General features: G+C 40.4%; 1 protein-coding gene across 1 annotated transcript in view; it reads left to right on the forward strand.

Moving 5' to 3' along the window:
- mdn1 (midasin AAA ATPase 1) overlaps positions 1-16,642 on the forward strand; it is a 170,985-nt gene that overhangs the window by 1,273 nt on the left and 153,070 nt on the right. The window contains exons 3-8 of the mRNA XM_044169618.1: positions 386-610; positions 5,012-5,119; positions 13,521-13,713; positions 13,793-14,002; positions 16,157-16,288; positions 16,494-16,597. Of these exons, the coding sequence (XP_044025553.1) occupies positions 386-610; positions 5,012-5,119; positions 13,521-13,713; positions 13,793-14,002; positions 16,157-16,288; positions 16,494-16,597 (972 nt within the window). The remainder of the gene's footprint in view (positions 1-385; positions 611-5,011; positions 5,120-13,520; positions 13,714-13,792; positions 14,003-16,156; positions 16,289-16,493; positions 16,598-16,642) is intronic.

Genomic DNA, 16,642 nt, shown 5'->3' on the forward strand with positions numbered 1-16,642 from the left:
GTACAAAGCTGCAGTAGGGGAGTTATTATTGAGTCTTCCAAGCACCCTACAACATGGAGCATGTGGTATGAATGACTTCGGTTTAATATCTGCGAATAAAGAACAAAAAATTAGATCACATAAGCAGCAAGTTTTGCAGGACTTTGTAGTGCACCTTTTAACGTACCTAAATTATTTAGTATTACACTTTCACTAAGTTAGGGGACTTGAAAAGAATGGTGAATGAAAAAGAGGCTGAAATATCCTGACTTTTTGTTCCTAGTATCGGTCAAGTTCCAAAAATGTTCAATCCTCTGGCATTCACACAGACACTGATGCAGTAACTTAAGCCAGCATTTCTGCAGGCTACTTCCACCCTGACTAATTGTCTACTTCTCTCCGTAAGGTTTGCTGCAAGGTACTTCAACAATGCCCCCCCAGTGTTTCAGAGGCTCTTCTTTACCAGTGAAGAGTCATCAGCTGTTCAGTATGGCCCCAGGAGGATGAAGCTGCGTGACCTCATGGGTGCCACCCTACGTTTCCTCCAGAGTGATTGTGCCAAGTTTCGAATGCTCTGGGACTGGAGTCCCTGTGTATCACAGCTGCTCACCAGCGATGTCATGGTCCGAGGGTACGTACCTTCTTCCTGTTTAGATCCATAGAGGCTTCATATATAGGGTAACAAATCCTTAAGCACAGCTGGTTTCATATGTGGAAATCTAAAAAGAGTATTCTTGGTCTTAGTGGGTGTAGGTCAGTTCAGGATTAAAGCAAAGCAACTGGGTTTATTTCTAAATGTAAAGACTATGTGGGTGTGTTTGCATGTTTAAGCCCATTTACTGCAAATTCACACCCATAACATTACTGCTGACCACTTTCCAAAGCATACCTTCCTTGTTTGGATTTTCTAATGCAATTTTGCAGTCAACCATTATTTTTTCTTTATTTCATTAAGTTCTGAAAGTCAGCTCGCAGAAACTTGCTTGAAAAAGGCAATCCAGAACATTAGATGTACTTTTAATATTGTCAAAGAAATGTTCTCATTTACTGGTAATAATGTAGATTTTGCAAATCGGTCACATACGCAATGATATGGTTCAAGTTTCTATAATAGGCCTTTTTCACCGAAGACATATTGACATGTCACAGTATTAAAAGCACAGGTGTAAATAATAAAATGAATGATGGCTGAATTCCATTTAGCTGCTTCAGTTTCAGGGTCCTGGTATTGTGCTTGATGGCTCACTGTCACACTGTCATGGTTTACTGGAACACTTGAATAGAACAGAGCCATTGTTAATGTTATCAGTAAAACCTGTGCCTTTCCTACTAAGTCAAAATGTCTGCTGTGAAAAACAACTATTGTATTTACATTACACTGTGCTGAAATGAAAGATAGCCATTACACTAAACTAAGGATAAGCTGTCCATAAATCAGAAAAAAACTATGATTTGCTTTAGAAAATGGTCAGCAGCATTGTCAAGCATATGTGAGTTGTACTAAATTACTAAACTACTTCAAAACAGTAAAAAGCTGTGTTTTGATCCAAAGTACCTAGACCTTTTATTCCCAGGAACTACTTTTCAAGGAACTAAAAGGTTCCTTTAGCCCACTGTTGTGTGCGTTTCCACCACGGTCTAAAGACCTGCGAAGATTAGGCAAATTACACCCATTAGGTTAAACCCATCACAAAGCTGCATATTGCTGTTTGTTTTAACCTATTAAACACATTGCATGTAATTCAGCATAAGGATATTTTAACCTATGCACTCTCACCTGTTTTAAATACTGAGCTTACTGGTGTATAATGGTGAAATTGAGAGCCCCTACTTCCTCAGAGCGTTGTAAATATTAAAATATGGTAACACAAGCATAAGCATTACGTGTCTTTTTAAATATATAGTAGTATATACTTGTTTTCAGATACAAGAACAACCACTATCACAACTATTTATTTATCTGCAGAAATATAAATGTGCAAAACACAGCGTTTTGTGCTTCAGCAGGAGGCATGGGACGAGGGCTGCTGTTGGTAGCAGGAGAAAACACACTAGTCTCTGCAGCCTGCAGTTCAGTGTTCCCGCCTGTTTCATCTGAAAAGCACATTGAAAAAGAATAAACGTTGTCTCACTGCGACGACATTAACAAGATATCATTTTGATATCTTTTCATGATCATTTTAGCCAACCCTTGCCTTAACGATCCCCACGATTCTACACCATTAGCGGTTGGCTTTTGACTAGGTTAGCAATAGCAGTTAACATTTAGCATTATAGCATTTTACAAGCATCATGTCCACTATGGCTTCCAACAGCGCAGTAGCTGAGATGCTGCGCCAGAGAAGGCTGGCCTGTGACCCAGCAATGCATCGATCCAGACAGTCAAACCACTTGCTGCTCCGCCAGTCAGAGGTCAACCAATCAGAAATGATCAGCTCAACAAACTCCACCCTGAAAGTTCCTGTACTTTTGGAAAGTACTACCCTTTGAGCAGGGACCTTTTTGGGGGGTAAAATAATGTTCCCAGATCTTAATTTAGACCCTGGTCCCTGCAGTGGAAACGCACTGAGTTCCTCCAAAGGTTCCTAGTTCCTGGGGAAAGTTCCTGCGGTGGAAACGCAGCTAAAGTTATAGTTGACTTTAGTCTTATTGTTCAGACTGTAAGCAACCTAGTACAAAAAAACGTTCACGTCATTGCTGTAATTCAAGTCGGAGATACCAGGAATTTCTGAAAGCTACAATGGCTACTTGGTTAAGAACAACTGAAGTCTTAACATACTGAGGAAAAATGGCTGCAATGCCTCCATCACTGGCACATCTAAATTAAAATTCATTAACCCTAACCCTAATTTAGCGAATTCAGCTCATTAAAAAATAGCTATACACATATTTTTTTCCAAGGTCAAAAATGAACTTGAACTAAAGCTATACAATTTTTGTTTGTGTCTGGTTTCACTTTTTAACAAGCAGCTACGTACATACAGTGGTGTGAAAAAGTGTTTGCCCCCTTCCTGATTTCTTATTTTTTTGCATGTTTGTCACACTTAAATGTTTCAGATCATCAAACTAATTTAAATATTAGTCAAAGATAACACAAGTAAACAATGCTGTTTTTAAATGAAAGTTGTTATTATAAAGGGAAAACAAAATCCAAACCTACATGGCCCTGTGTGAAATAGTGATTGCCCCCTATACCTAATAACTGGTTGGGCCACCCAAGAAAGTGACTGGGCAAAAAATACAGCCCCATACCATCACACTACCACCATATTTTACTGTTGGTATGATGTTCTTTTTCTGAAATGTGGTGTTACTTTTACGCCAGATGTAATGGGACACACACCTTCCAAAAAGTTCTCGTCAGTCCACAGAGTATTTTCCCAAAAGTCTTGGGGTTCATCAAGATGTTGTCTGGCAAAAATGAGACGAGCCTTAATGTTCTTTTTGCTCAGCAGTGGTTTTCGTCTTGGAACTCTGCCATGCAGGCCATTTTTGCCCAGTCTCTCTTTCTTATGGTGGAGTCATGAACACTGACCGTAAATGAGGCAAGTGAGGCCTGCAGTTTTTTGGATGTTGTTGTGGAGTCTCTGAATGGCTGAAGAAGAACAAAATGAAGACTTTGGAGTGGCCTAGTAGAGATAAGTTGAGCAAACTGTTTGCAAATGTTTATTCAACATCTGTTGCTTATATGGATTCAGATGTGAATTTGATACAGCATTCTAGTGATGCTGTATCAAATTCGGGTCTCTGAATGGCTGAAGAAGAACAAAATGAAGACTTTGGAGTGGCCTAGTCAAAGTCCTGACCTGAATCCTATTGAGATGCTGTGGCATGACATTAAAAAAGCAGTTCATGCTCGAAAACCCTCCAGTGTGGCTGAATTACAACAATTCTGCAAAGATGAGTGGGCCAAAATTCAGCGCTGTAAAAGACTCATTGCAAGTTATCAGAACGCTTGATTGCAGTTGTTGCTGCTAAGGGTGGCCCTACCAGTTATTAGGTTTAGGGGGCAATCACCATTTCACACAGGGCCATGTAGGTTTGGATTTTGTTTTCCCTTAATAATAACAACCTTTAATTTAAAATTACATTTTGTGTTTACTCGTGTTATCTTTGACTAATATTTAAATTTGATTGATGACCTGAAACATTTAAGTGTTACAAACATGCAAAAAAAAAGAAATCAGGAAGGGGGCAAACACCTTTTCACACCAATGTATATGTCAGACAATAAAAATAGATTATTTAAAGTATTTATATAGTGTTAGTACGAGGCTAAACTGTCAAGGAATAATGTGTGAACACACCCAGGTTAATTGGAGGTTTTCCCATTGTTCTTGTTTTGCCGGCATTGTGTGAATGCAGCAAAAGAAGAGTTAAGCATAGCTAACTTGAAGGGTAGCTAGGTTCAAGTTTAGCATGAAGTGTCTACTAGCTACTAGTAATGCTAGTTTTCACTAGTTTAGTGTTATTTATGTTAGATGTTTGAATCACAATATTTTGCTGGATGGCTAACCAGATAGTATAGTTAGCTAAGAGCTGAAATTATTAATAAAACACCCATATAACTGACAGCCAAGTCGTACGTTTAGAATTCCAACCAGCTGTTTACAACTATAGTACTGGTATCCAGAGTGTATTAAGTCCAAGCATCAACAACGAAGACTCGGACATGGATGACGTGGAACATTTTAGAGATGTTTGTTTGGGAGTAGTTGCTTTACTGGCATGCAGATCTTTTTCTGATTTTCTGGCTCCATAAACCGCCAAGATGGTAGTGAGCAGTGTACATTATCCATACTTCAAAACATTCAGAAACCTATGGATGTTGTCCAAATGTGTTAATATTTTTCTAGAGTTTATAGTTAAGACCCTTTGTTATTTTCCTCCCATATCTGTCTTGGTGTTTACATATAGCGGTTACAACAATGTTAATACTGGTGTATGCCTTTCTACAGCTTTTTATACAACATTTTTGTATGCTTTTGCCCAACAAATGAAACATACTGTATTTTCCTATTGTCCCTAACAGGTCCACTGCCCATTGTTTAGCGCTGGTCTCTCATATGACTGATAATCAGAAAACCATCTTTCTGAGAAAGGTGCTCACAAGTGATGAGATCCTGCACATCAAAATGAAGTATGTACTTTTCTTTTTCCTTTCTTTATCTATTGTCAACTCTAGGGCCAAGTATTATGGAATTTTCTTTGTTTCAATGCTACTCTGGAAACATGAGCTGTCATCCTGCCTGTGTAAAACGACAACACCTCCGCCATTTTGTTTTTCACACCTTCTGCTCTTCGGAGGAAATGTGGTTTTCAGACCACTGTCCTCCCTTCTCTCTCTTCTTTTTTCCCCCCCTTGTTCTGCCTAAGCAGGACCCTGCCTGTGACAGGGCTTAAATGACAAATGAGTACAACAATAATTGCATAATTTTCCCATCATTTCAACACCCTCTCTTGCAATTTTGTTTACTATTTGTACACCACCATAAATCTACCATCATAAATAACAATACTATCTGACTCATTGCTTATTTCCGACACCCTCTCTGCGATGGAACAGATACATATAAACTTTAATCATATATGGCAACGTGGTTATACCAAGGTATGATAATTATGAGATATTATAATCGCTGTAATATATGCACAAGAAAAATAAATCAAGAACAACTAGAGTAAGCACCATATAAATTTTTTTTTAATATAATGGTACGTAAAGCTAACCTTATAACCATAGAAATAAAGCAGACTAAGGAAAACTTAAAGCAAAAGGTAAATACAGAATACATTAAGCTCATACATACATCGTTTCAGAGTGAACAGTCCTCATCGTCCTTTTGAGCACTTTAATCATAGTCCATAATTTGTCGTGAGATCATCAGCCGGACACCGTAGATTTATAATCAGTCCTGCGACCCAGAAGTGTGTTCTGGATCAGACAAGGAGCATGCCATCCATAAGCCCCAAGTCCCAGATAATGAACTCACCCGCGCAGACTCCGTCAGAGTCAAGACAGGAGATCCAAGTCCAAAGTGTGGTGCAGTACCGATAGATCCAGAGCTCGCACTGGGCATGTCCAGGCCATATCAACTCAGTAGGAGAGAGATAGAGATGGTTCAGCAACTCACTCTCTGCCAACATGGAAAGGGACCGCGTGAGTAGTCCAGGGGAAGACGCCTGTGTATTGGTTGGGGGCCATAGATCAGATTGGCCCAGGTTAAAGGCACCCCTATTCTCCTTGGGGAAATTGTGTTGTGACTAGCATCGTAAAAAAAATAAGCTTAGGTCTCCACTGAAGGGTAGAGGTCTCGTAGTCATATGTTCGTGGTGGAGGAAGTTGCCCAATAAGCATGGCTGGAGACCCCCGAGGTCGGGAGCTGTTGGGCCCAGGTAATCGAGTGCATCTAGAACCGCTGGGGCTTTGACGGGGTGTGCCTCTGGCGGCACTGGGCCCAACCATGTGCCCTCGTCAGTGAGCTGCTCAGGAAACGCGCTGGGGCTCTCTCTCTGCTCTCTTTTGTATTTGTCAGTTCGAGGGTATGAAAATGTTTCTTTTTCTAGATTTAGCTCTGCCCTCCATGTACCAAATAAAGGCAGAAATCAGGAATATACTGGGTTTCTGAAGGTGGAATGCACCTTTAAGAATCTTGAGTACAATGATGCCAGCTTAGAACATATTCAGAGATGAGAATAAGAATTTCATTATTTGTCTTACTGGCCCCGAAAGCTGATTTGAAACTAATGTCCACATTGTAACTAAAGCAAAGATCAGACACTCTGTTGGAATGATGGCAAAAGCATAACTCTTAAAAATGCTCATGAGGGATACTGCAGAGCCAATCATGCCGAAAGGTAAATTTCAGGCATGCCAAATAAATGCACAAAATCCATCCGAAGGCAGTTAACACTCCAGTAAATCCTCTTTATACATTTAATGGAGCACACAAAAAGCCCAAAATCAAGCCTCTAACTAATGGCCAGCCTCTCCTTTGAGTTAACCACAATAGCAAAATGTGTGCGCATGCGCCAGCCTGCATGCTGCCTGTTGCAGTAGCTCCGTCTCGTCGTCTTATGCAATATCCTCCGTCTCATTATAACCTTAATAAGCTATACTTAACTTGACAGTTCATGCACTATTACTTTATACCGTATTATTATCATCAACCGGTAAACCCACTTGGTACTTCACACTTATTTTATTTTATACTTATACCCACTTGGTACTTAATTTATTTTCTGACCTGTATTAGAGTGTATGATATTTTTTGCTAGTACTTCTATTCCTGTGTACACTGACGTGACAGTGAGCTGCTGTAACAAAAGAGTTTCCCCTCAGGGATCAATAAAGTATTTCTGTGTCTGAAAATGACAGAAATAAGGAGCTGGCTTGCCATGTGTCGTAGAATAATATGTTCTAAAGTGGCAAGGAACACCTCCTCGTTAGCGGTCAGGTTTCCTTCAATGCTGTTGTTAGAGCTGTTATCCTCTGTCATAATTACAGTAGGCAAAATCATCAAAACAAACAAAAGAGTTAACTAGAAAAAAGAACCCTAAATCGGCGTGTTTTGTAAAAAGGCAAATTCAAAAAATATAGGGTGGCAGTATTAAAGTCTGAGAATGTCTTGGTAGTTGATGAAGCTGCAGATGTTGAGATCGAGGTTGGATATCAGAGTGGAGAGGTGCAGTTCTTGTGAGAAATAACGCCCTCGGTGCTTATTTCGCTCTGGGTTGCGAAATGCTGTTTCCTGCTTTCATTTCCTGTTCTTCTTTTTGTCAGAGGCTCTTCTTTTAAAAGGTCTCAGGACTTACACGAAACAACTCTGCAATATTTAACCAGCTTAAAGAGAGTAATTAAATTAGGCTAAATTTTATCAAAGCCCACAGTCCTTAAAGGATCTGAGTAACAGCATACAGTGGTGTGAAAAAGTGTTTTCCCCCTTCCTGATTTCTTATTTTTTTGCATGTTTGTCACACTTAAATGTTTCAGATCATCAAACAAATTTAGTCAAAGATAACACAAGTAAACACAGAATGTAGTTTTTAAATGAGGGTCGTTATTATTAAGGGAAAACAAAATCCAAACCTACATAGCCCTGTGTGAAAAAGTAATTGCCCCACCTGTTTAAACATAACTGTGGTTTATCACACCTGAGTTCAATTTCTCTAGCCACACCCAGGCCTGATTACTGCCACACCTGTTCTCAATCAAGAAATCACTTAAATAGGACCTGCCTGACAAAGTGAAGTAGACCAAAAGATCTTCAAAAGCTAGACATCATGCTAAGATCCAAAGAAATTCAGGAACAAATGAGAAAGAAAGTAATTGAGATCTATCAGTCTGGAAAAGGTTATAAAGCCATTTCTAAAGCTTTGGGACTCCAGCGAACCACAGTGGCGAAAACATGGAACAGTTGTAAACCTTTCCAGAAGTGGCCAGCCGACCAAAATTACCCCAAGAGCGCAGCGACGACTCATCCAAGAGGTCACAAAAGACCCCACAACAACATCCAAAGAACTGCAGGCCTCACTTGCCCCAGTTAAGGTCAGTGTTCAAGACTCCACCATAAGAAAGAGACTGGGCAAAAATGGCCTGCATGGCAGAGTTCCGAGACGAAAACCACTGCTGAGTAAAAAGAACATTAAGGCTCGTCTCATTTTTGCCAGAAAACATCTTGATGATCCCCAAGACTTTTGGGAAAATACTCTGTGGACTGACGAGACAGAAGTTTAACTTTTTGGAAGATGTGTGTCCCATTATTTCTGGCGTAAAAGTCACACTGCATTTCAGAAAAAGAACATCATACCAACAGTAAAATATGGTGGTGGTAGTGTGATGGTCTGGGGCTGTTTTGCTGCTTCAGGACCTGGAAGACTTGCTGTGATAAATGGAACCATGAATTCTGCTGTCTACCAAAAACTCCTGAAGGAGAATGTCCAGCCATCTGTTCGTGACCTCAAGCTGAAGCGAACTTGGGTTCTGCAGCAGGACAATGATCCAAAACACACCATCAAGTCCACTTCTGAATGGCTGAAGAAGAACAAAATGAAGACTTTGGAGTGGCCTAGTCAGAGTCCTGACCTGAATCCTATTGAGGCATGTAGCAAGAGGCTGTGGCATGACCTCAAAAAGGCAGTTCATGCTCAAAAACCCTCCAATGTGGCTGAATTACAACAATTCTGCAAAGATGAGTGGGCCAAAATTCTTCCACAGCGCTGTAAAAGACTCAAGTTATCGCTTGACTTTGCAAGTTATTGCAAACGCTTGATTGCTGTTTTTGCTGCTAAGGGTGGCCCAACCAGATATCCTGTTTGGGGCAATCACTTTCACACAGGGACATGTAGGTTTGGATTTTGTTTTCCCTTAATAATAACAACCTTCATTAAAAAACTGCATTTTGTGTTTACTTGTGTTATCTTTGACTAATATTTAAATTTGTTTGATGACCTGAAACATTTAAGTGTGACAAACATGCAAAAAAAAAGAAATCATGAAGGGGGCAAACACTTTTTCACACCACTGTATCTTGCAAGAGGCAACAGACCAAGCCTATGTAAAGCACCAACAATTGCAATAACTACTATGAAGATAAGAGCAGATATTATCCATTTTACTCACCCAAAATGAGCCTGTATAACATTGCTAAACAGTTGATTTAGCTGTAATTTTGAAATATCCAGCTTGCAGATCCACTAATGACTTTATGCATAAGTACATGACTTTTCCTACGGTCTGGGCATAAATCCTCTTTTTTTTTTTTTTTTTTTTTTTTTTTTTTTTTTTTTTACAGTCTCGCATAAGGGAATAGTCTATCTCCTCTTTTATGCTAGGAGGCCAGTACATGTGATAGCCACACAGTGGTGCCCCACGGTAGCCTAACATCGAGTCCCTGAACCCAGGGGGCATCTCCTGCCAGAATCTTTCCATACCATTTTGGGGTAACTTTCTCATGAACCCAGCTGGTCCTAGAAATTCTTAACTCAGAAGGAGAAACTTGTTGAAATTCTGGTAATGCTTCAGGGAAGGCAGTAGTATAAGAATCTTGTGGTTTACCAGCTTTCCTCTTCAATCAATCAATCCAACGATCATGTCTTCCCTGAAAAATGTCTTCAAAATGTGGATCAGGGTGCGTCATGAGTGTGGTTGGCTATTTATTTAGCCTCCCAAAATATGTGTGGGCCATCACCCACAGATGATTAGTAGCATTTCTTGGTGGGGATCTATGAAAATATTTTTTAACACAGTTCTCAAAGTTAGCGTTGATTAGAAACCCAGTAGTTTTTTTTTGTTTTTTTTTCGATACCTCCTTGTTATCTTTTGGCCCTCAAAATAGTATTGTAAGGATAGGAATCTTTTTAACTTGTGCAGAGAATCAGCATTTTTGCTCATCCTAGGAATATGATTGCTTACGTATTCACAAGTACCTACGAAATGTTCCAAATCGGTAACAGACTTTGGATCTTGGAATTTGCAAATTTTCTGCTTAGAAATTTTAAAGCCGAGGTATGTAAACTCCGTTCTACCAATCTCACATTTTTTAGGCCAATTTTGTATCCTGCATTAGTCAGTCTCATCAAGACCTCCTCTAAACACTTGAGATGTTCATTCGGGTCATTGTGGGTGAAGTATACATCGTCAATCTAGACTTCTACAGGAAGTCCTCTCAACATTTTCATAACGGAAGTCTGGAAAACATTAGGGGCGTTCTTATAACCCTGTGGGTGCCTCAGCTAACAGTCCACTCCCCAAGTGAAACATGTCCTTAACTGGGATTGTGGATCAATAGATAAATAGACCAAAAACTGTTGCTGAGGTCCAGGTTTGTTTTAAATTTTTCCTGTGGGAGAATTCTCATAGTTCTAGATGGATTAATTAGATGCCTGGCATCAGTACAAGTTATTTTGTTTATCTCTATCAGATTGTGCACCAATCGATGCATGCCATTGGGTTTTGGTACACCCATTATAGGCAGGTTGGTTCAAGGATTTTCAACCTTGGCAATGTTCCCTAATTCTTCTCATGAAATTGTCTTTCATATATAATGACATCCAATTTTTTTATATTGCGTTTGTCTGAGTGGGTTCAGATCTCGAAGGATTCTGGGATATTGACCTCTCGGAGGACGTGGCTCTGGGGATCTCTGACATTGGCTGGGGCCCTGTTTCTGAGACTGCAACTGTGGAGGAGTTCGATTCATGTTTTGAGACCTTTGTTGCTGTGACTGCCGGGGGTTGGATTTGAGGCTGATGTTGGCTCTGAATTTATGGCCCTGTGGTTAGTTTTTTTGACTTCGCTTGTTGGGTTATTTTATTTTGCATTCTACGCCATCTACTTTCCTTACAATTATCGTCTTGCATGGGGCTCAGTGCTCCCATTGGGGAGCTTGCCATAGTCTGTGGAGTACTAGGTAATAAGATGGAGGTATTTTCTTGCCAAATATTAGAAGGGATATTTAACCTTTCACTCCTAATGGGGTTGGCTAGAGTTGGATAGCCACTTCTAGGGGACTGTGTTAATGTTGGTTGATTGATGGGTGTGAGCACTAGCCCAGTAATGGGAACCACATCATAGGGAGCAGAGACTGAAGTTCTGTTTTGGGGGGTTAGAGTAGGGGGAGAGCATAAGTACTCTTGGACTGCCTCGTCTCTCTTCATATTGCCTTCTCTGTAAAAGTCATAACCTAAAGCTTAATATACCCCCTTCCATGTCTGAGGAATCTGAGGTTGGTTAAGAACCATGGATGCAGTTGGAGCTGCGGCTGTATATCTAGCTTGTTCGTGGGTTACTGGGTACCAATCAGTTAACTTAGCATTAGGGTCTGTAGTCTGTGGGTTGTACGGCTAACCCTTAGAAGTGTACCAGGTGGGGGGTTCCGCTGGGAGTTTGTTAGGTCATATTGTTGTTGAACACTTGGTTTGGAGACTTTATTTTGTCCTCTAGCTGTGGGAGCCAGATCTGAGTCAGAGCTTACAGTCTGTCTGTCACGGGATTGAGCCCAGGATTGCCCTGCGGCTCTGGGTGTGGAGGTCCTTCGAGGAACCACTCTTGATGTTCCATTTACTGTGGGCAAGCTTTGTCAGCTGAACTCCAGCTAGGGCTAGGGTGCGGTTGAGGTATGTTCTATATGTCTCCCTCTCTGTGTCCAGAGTTTCCTCCTCACCCTCTGACCTTTCTTCACTCTTCAGCAGATCTAAGCCAATCATCATGAGCCTCCATTATTATTTTCTCTCAATTAACCTTTTAAAGCTTGAGTGTTCACCAAGATTCTCAGCAGGGGCGTGCAATCTGTAAAAGGTACAATGAATTGTGGCTACTCTGGATAAATCTTCTGTGTGGCGCTGCTGTGTCCTCTTGGAGATCCCTGTCTCTATATGCTTTTGTGAGCTCTCTCCCAGAATAAACTAATACCACAAGAGTTTTATGGGATTTTATTCACTCAGTATCACAGGATTATAATGTCAATTTAAAAAATAAAAAGGTGGAGAACTGGTCTGGCTTTGTTTTCACATGCCTTAATTGAGGCTTATTTATTTATAGGGAGTATGGGCTTTAGGTGACTTTTGTCCTTTTTAATCACACATAGTAGATTTTAAATAATTTCAATTTATTTTAAATTTAGCAACTGGTTGACACCATGTACTGGCAAACCCTTTGGCTTTGTACTGCTCCTAAACCGACAGAGCCCTAGAAGGGTGATAACGGTAGGCGGGTAATCTCACCAAGGTATTGCCAGCGAAAAGCTCTCACCAGTTTCAGAAAGTTGCCAAAATAGATAGAATGCATATTGATTTTAAAATGAGTCCTCTATACTTATTTAAATAAAATTCAAATTAATATAAAATTTTGTATTCGGCTGACAGTGTTAGCGCAACTTCAGTTTTGTACTGCTCCTAAACCGACAGAGCCCTAGAAGGGAATTAACGGTAGGTGGGTAAACTTGCTGAGGTAGTGTGAACAAACTGTTTTCACCGGATTCAGACACAGAGACACAGAAGTCTCTGTGGCTGTGTTTGTCGTCCAGTAACGGGAAGTGCCCCTGTGCTGTGGCTCAGAGAGAGAGAGAGGGAGAGAGAGAGCCGCGAGCTCAGGAAATACTGCTTTATATAACCGCCACTGCGGACCACACGTTAGTATTAACAGATGTTAATACTAACAGATGTTAATACTAACAGCTGTAACATACACACACACATAGAATGGAGGAAATGTGCCTGCTACCCAGCCATCATCCTGCTTGTGTAAAACGACAACACCTCCGCCATTTTGTTTTTCACCCCTTCTGCTCTTGGGAGGAAATGTGGTTTTCACATGTAAAAACATGTGAAAACATGTTCTCTCTTCTTTATTTATTTATTTCCCTTGTTCTGCCTAAGCAGGACCCTGTTTGTGACAGGGCTTAAATGACAAATCAGTACAACATTAATTATACATTTTTTTCCATAATTTCAAGAATATACCCACCTGTAGTTAATAAAATGATGCTAAAATCATGCTTTCTAAACTGTGTGTCATGTCTTTTCCTTTGTTCCTTGTTTAGAGCTTTGGAAGAAAATCAGCAGCTGGAGGTAGAACAAGCCTTGGTGTTAGCTAATCAGGGCTCTGTGATGTGGCGCCAGGAGAAAGCTAATAAGTTTACCAGGGGCCAGGTGATATCAGAGGACCTGTCCCAGAATGTTGTGGCAGTCTGTGGTGTTGTCCTACCCAGGATAGTTCCTAGACATGCTGAACAGGCATGTACCCTTTGGTTTGTCATATAAAATAGTCTCTGCTGTTGATCTTTTTTGTCCTAATATTGATCTCTATTTGCAGATGAACCAAAAAGATCTGGTGCTGGTGGACTCAACCTGCCGTAATCTGAGAAGACTGGCATTGGCTGTGGCTTCCCAGAAGCCTGTGCTGCTTGAGGGTCCTATTGGATGTGGTAAAACTGCCCTGGTAGAGTTTATGGCTGCTGTCACAGGACATACAAAAGCAACAGAGATCCTCAAGGTCCAGCTTGGAGATCAAACTGACAGCAAGGTGAGAGAGCAAGGAATCACTCCTCCAATTTTACACAAGAAATTCAGTTTACTCATCAAGAGAAGTACCATTTAGCCTGTGAAAACAGTCAAATAATGTCTTCTGTGGCTCTGGAGGGAGCTTTCCAAAGTTTGAAAAAGATAGCCCATGATGATAGTGATGAGTTATCTCTGCTTGGGCTGTAACTTAACATTTTTAACATAAATCTTGCATTAGAAATTGGAGATGTGAGGTTTGAAAGAAGTGTGCATTTACAGTGATGTGCAAAAGTGTTTGCCCCCTTCCTGATTTTTTAATTTTTTTGCATGTTTGTCACACTTAAATGTTTCAGCTCATCAAACAAATTTAAATATTAGTCAAAGATAACACAAGTAAACACAAAATGCAGTTTTTAAATGAAGGTTGTTATTATTAAGGGAAAACAAAATCCAAACCTACATGGCCCTGTGTGAAAAAGTGATTGCCCCCTATACCGAATAACTGGTTGGGCCACCCTTAGCAGCAACAACTGCAATCAAGCGTTTGCGATAACTTGCAATGAGTCTTTTACAGCGCTGTGGAGGAATTTTGGCCCACTCGTCTTTGCAGAATTGCCACACTGGTGGGTTTTCGAGCATGAACTGCTTTTTTAATGTCATGCCACAGCATCTCATTAGGATTCAGGTCAGGACTTTGACTAGGCCACTCCAAAGTCTTCATTTTGTTCTTCCTCTTCGTCTGTCAGCATCACTAGAATGCTGTATCAAATTCACATCTGAATCCATATAAGCAACAGATGTTGAATAAACATTTGCAAACAGTTTGCTCAACTTATCTCTACTAGGCCACTCCAAAGTCTTCATTTTGTTCTTCTTCAGCCATTCAGAGACTCCACAACAACATCCAAAAAACTGCAGGCCTCACTTGCCTCAGTTAAGGTCAGTGTTCATGACTCCACCATAAGAAAGAGACTGGGCAAAAATGGCCTGCAAGGCAGAGATCCAACAGGAAAACCACTGCTGAGTAAAAAGAACATTAAGGCTCGTCTCATTTATGCCAGAAAACATCTTGATGATCCCCAAGACTTTTGGGAAAATACTCTGTGGACTGACGAGACAGAAGTTTAACTTTTTGGAAGATGTGTGTCCCATTATTTCTGGTGTAAAAGTAACATCGCATTTCAGAAAACGAACATCATGCCAACAGTAAAATATTGTGGTTGTAGTGTGATGGTCTGGGGCTGTTTTGCTGCTTCAGGACCCAGAAGACTTGCTGTGATAAATGGAACCATGAACTCTGCTGTCTACCAAAAACTCCTGAAGGAGAATGTCCAGCCATCTGTTCGTAACCTCAAGCTGAAGCAAACTTGGGTTGTGCAGCAGGACAGTGATCCAAAACACACCAGCAAGTCCACCTCTGAATGGCTGAAGAAGAACAAAATGAAGACTTTGTAGTAGCCTAGTCAAAGTTCTGACCTGAATCCTATTGAGATACTGTGGCATGACCTTAAAAAGGCAGTTCATGCTCAAAAACCCTCCAATGTGGCTGAATTACAACAATTCTGCAAAGATGAGTGGGCCAAAATTCCTCCACAGCGCTGTAAAAGACTCATTGCAAGTTATCACAAACGCTTGATTGCAGTTGTTGCTGCTAAGGGTGGCCCAACCAGTTATTAGGTTTAGGGGGCAATCACTTTTTCACACAGGGCCATGTAGGTTTGGATTTTGTTTTCCCTTAACCTTCATTTAAAAACTGCATTTTGTGTTTACTAGTCTTATCTTTGACTAATATTTAAATTTGTTTGATGAGCTGAAACATTTAAGTGTGACAAACATGCAAAAAAACAAGAAATCATGAAGGGGGCAAACACTTTTGCACACCACTGTAGGAGGCAGGAATGGTCTAATAGACACTAGACACTATGGTGTTGCATTATGGGAATTGTCGGACCCAGTGTTTTTGAAGCATGGCCCATAATAGGTACTAAAAGTCAGGATATCTCGCCCTCTGCAGCTTTGATTTTTACCTTTTTTTTCCTCTTAAATTAAAATATGTCCTTTTGTGAGTCCAACTTTATGGAAGCTCAATACTAAACCACTGGAGTACCCCTTTGCCATTGAATGGAGGTTAGATGGAAGGCTGAAAATTTGTGAATGTGTTTTGTTTGTTTCACAGATGCTGCTAGGGATGTACCGTTGTACTGATATACCAGGGAAGTTTGTGTGGCAGCCAGGAACGTTAACACAAGCTGTATCTAAAGGCCAGTGGATCCTCTTGGAAGACATTGACCACTCACCTCTGGATGTGGTGTGTTAAAACTTGCTGAGAACTGTATAGAATATGACCTTAATATTTTAGTTCCAACACAGACTCGATATACCTCAACCTGGGCTTGCACCAATGCATTTTCTACATTTAATAAATTCTTAATAAACAGATGATGTTTAGTACTAAACCTTCTTAATATTAAACCTGTTTGTTGTGAATATATCTTTTATGTCTCTTTTTTTAGATATCTGTGCTTGTGCCTTTGATGGAGAATAAAAAGCTGATGATTCCAGGAAGGGAGGATTGCATCGATGTTGCTCCTGGATTTCAATTCTTTGCCACAAGAAGGTAAGAATGTCATTATATGCTAAACATACTTTTCTGCATACATTC

The sequence above is a fragment of the Siniperca chuatsi genome, linkage group LG16, assembly GCF_020085105.1.
Source record: "Siniperca chuatsi isolate FFG_IHB_CAS linkage group LG16, ASM2008510v1, whole genome shotgun sequence".
Lineage (NCBI taxonomy): Eukaryota > Metazoa > Chordata > Actinopteri > Centrarchiformes > Sinipercidae > Siniperca > Siniperca chuatsi.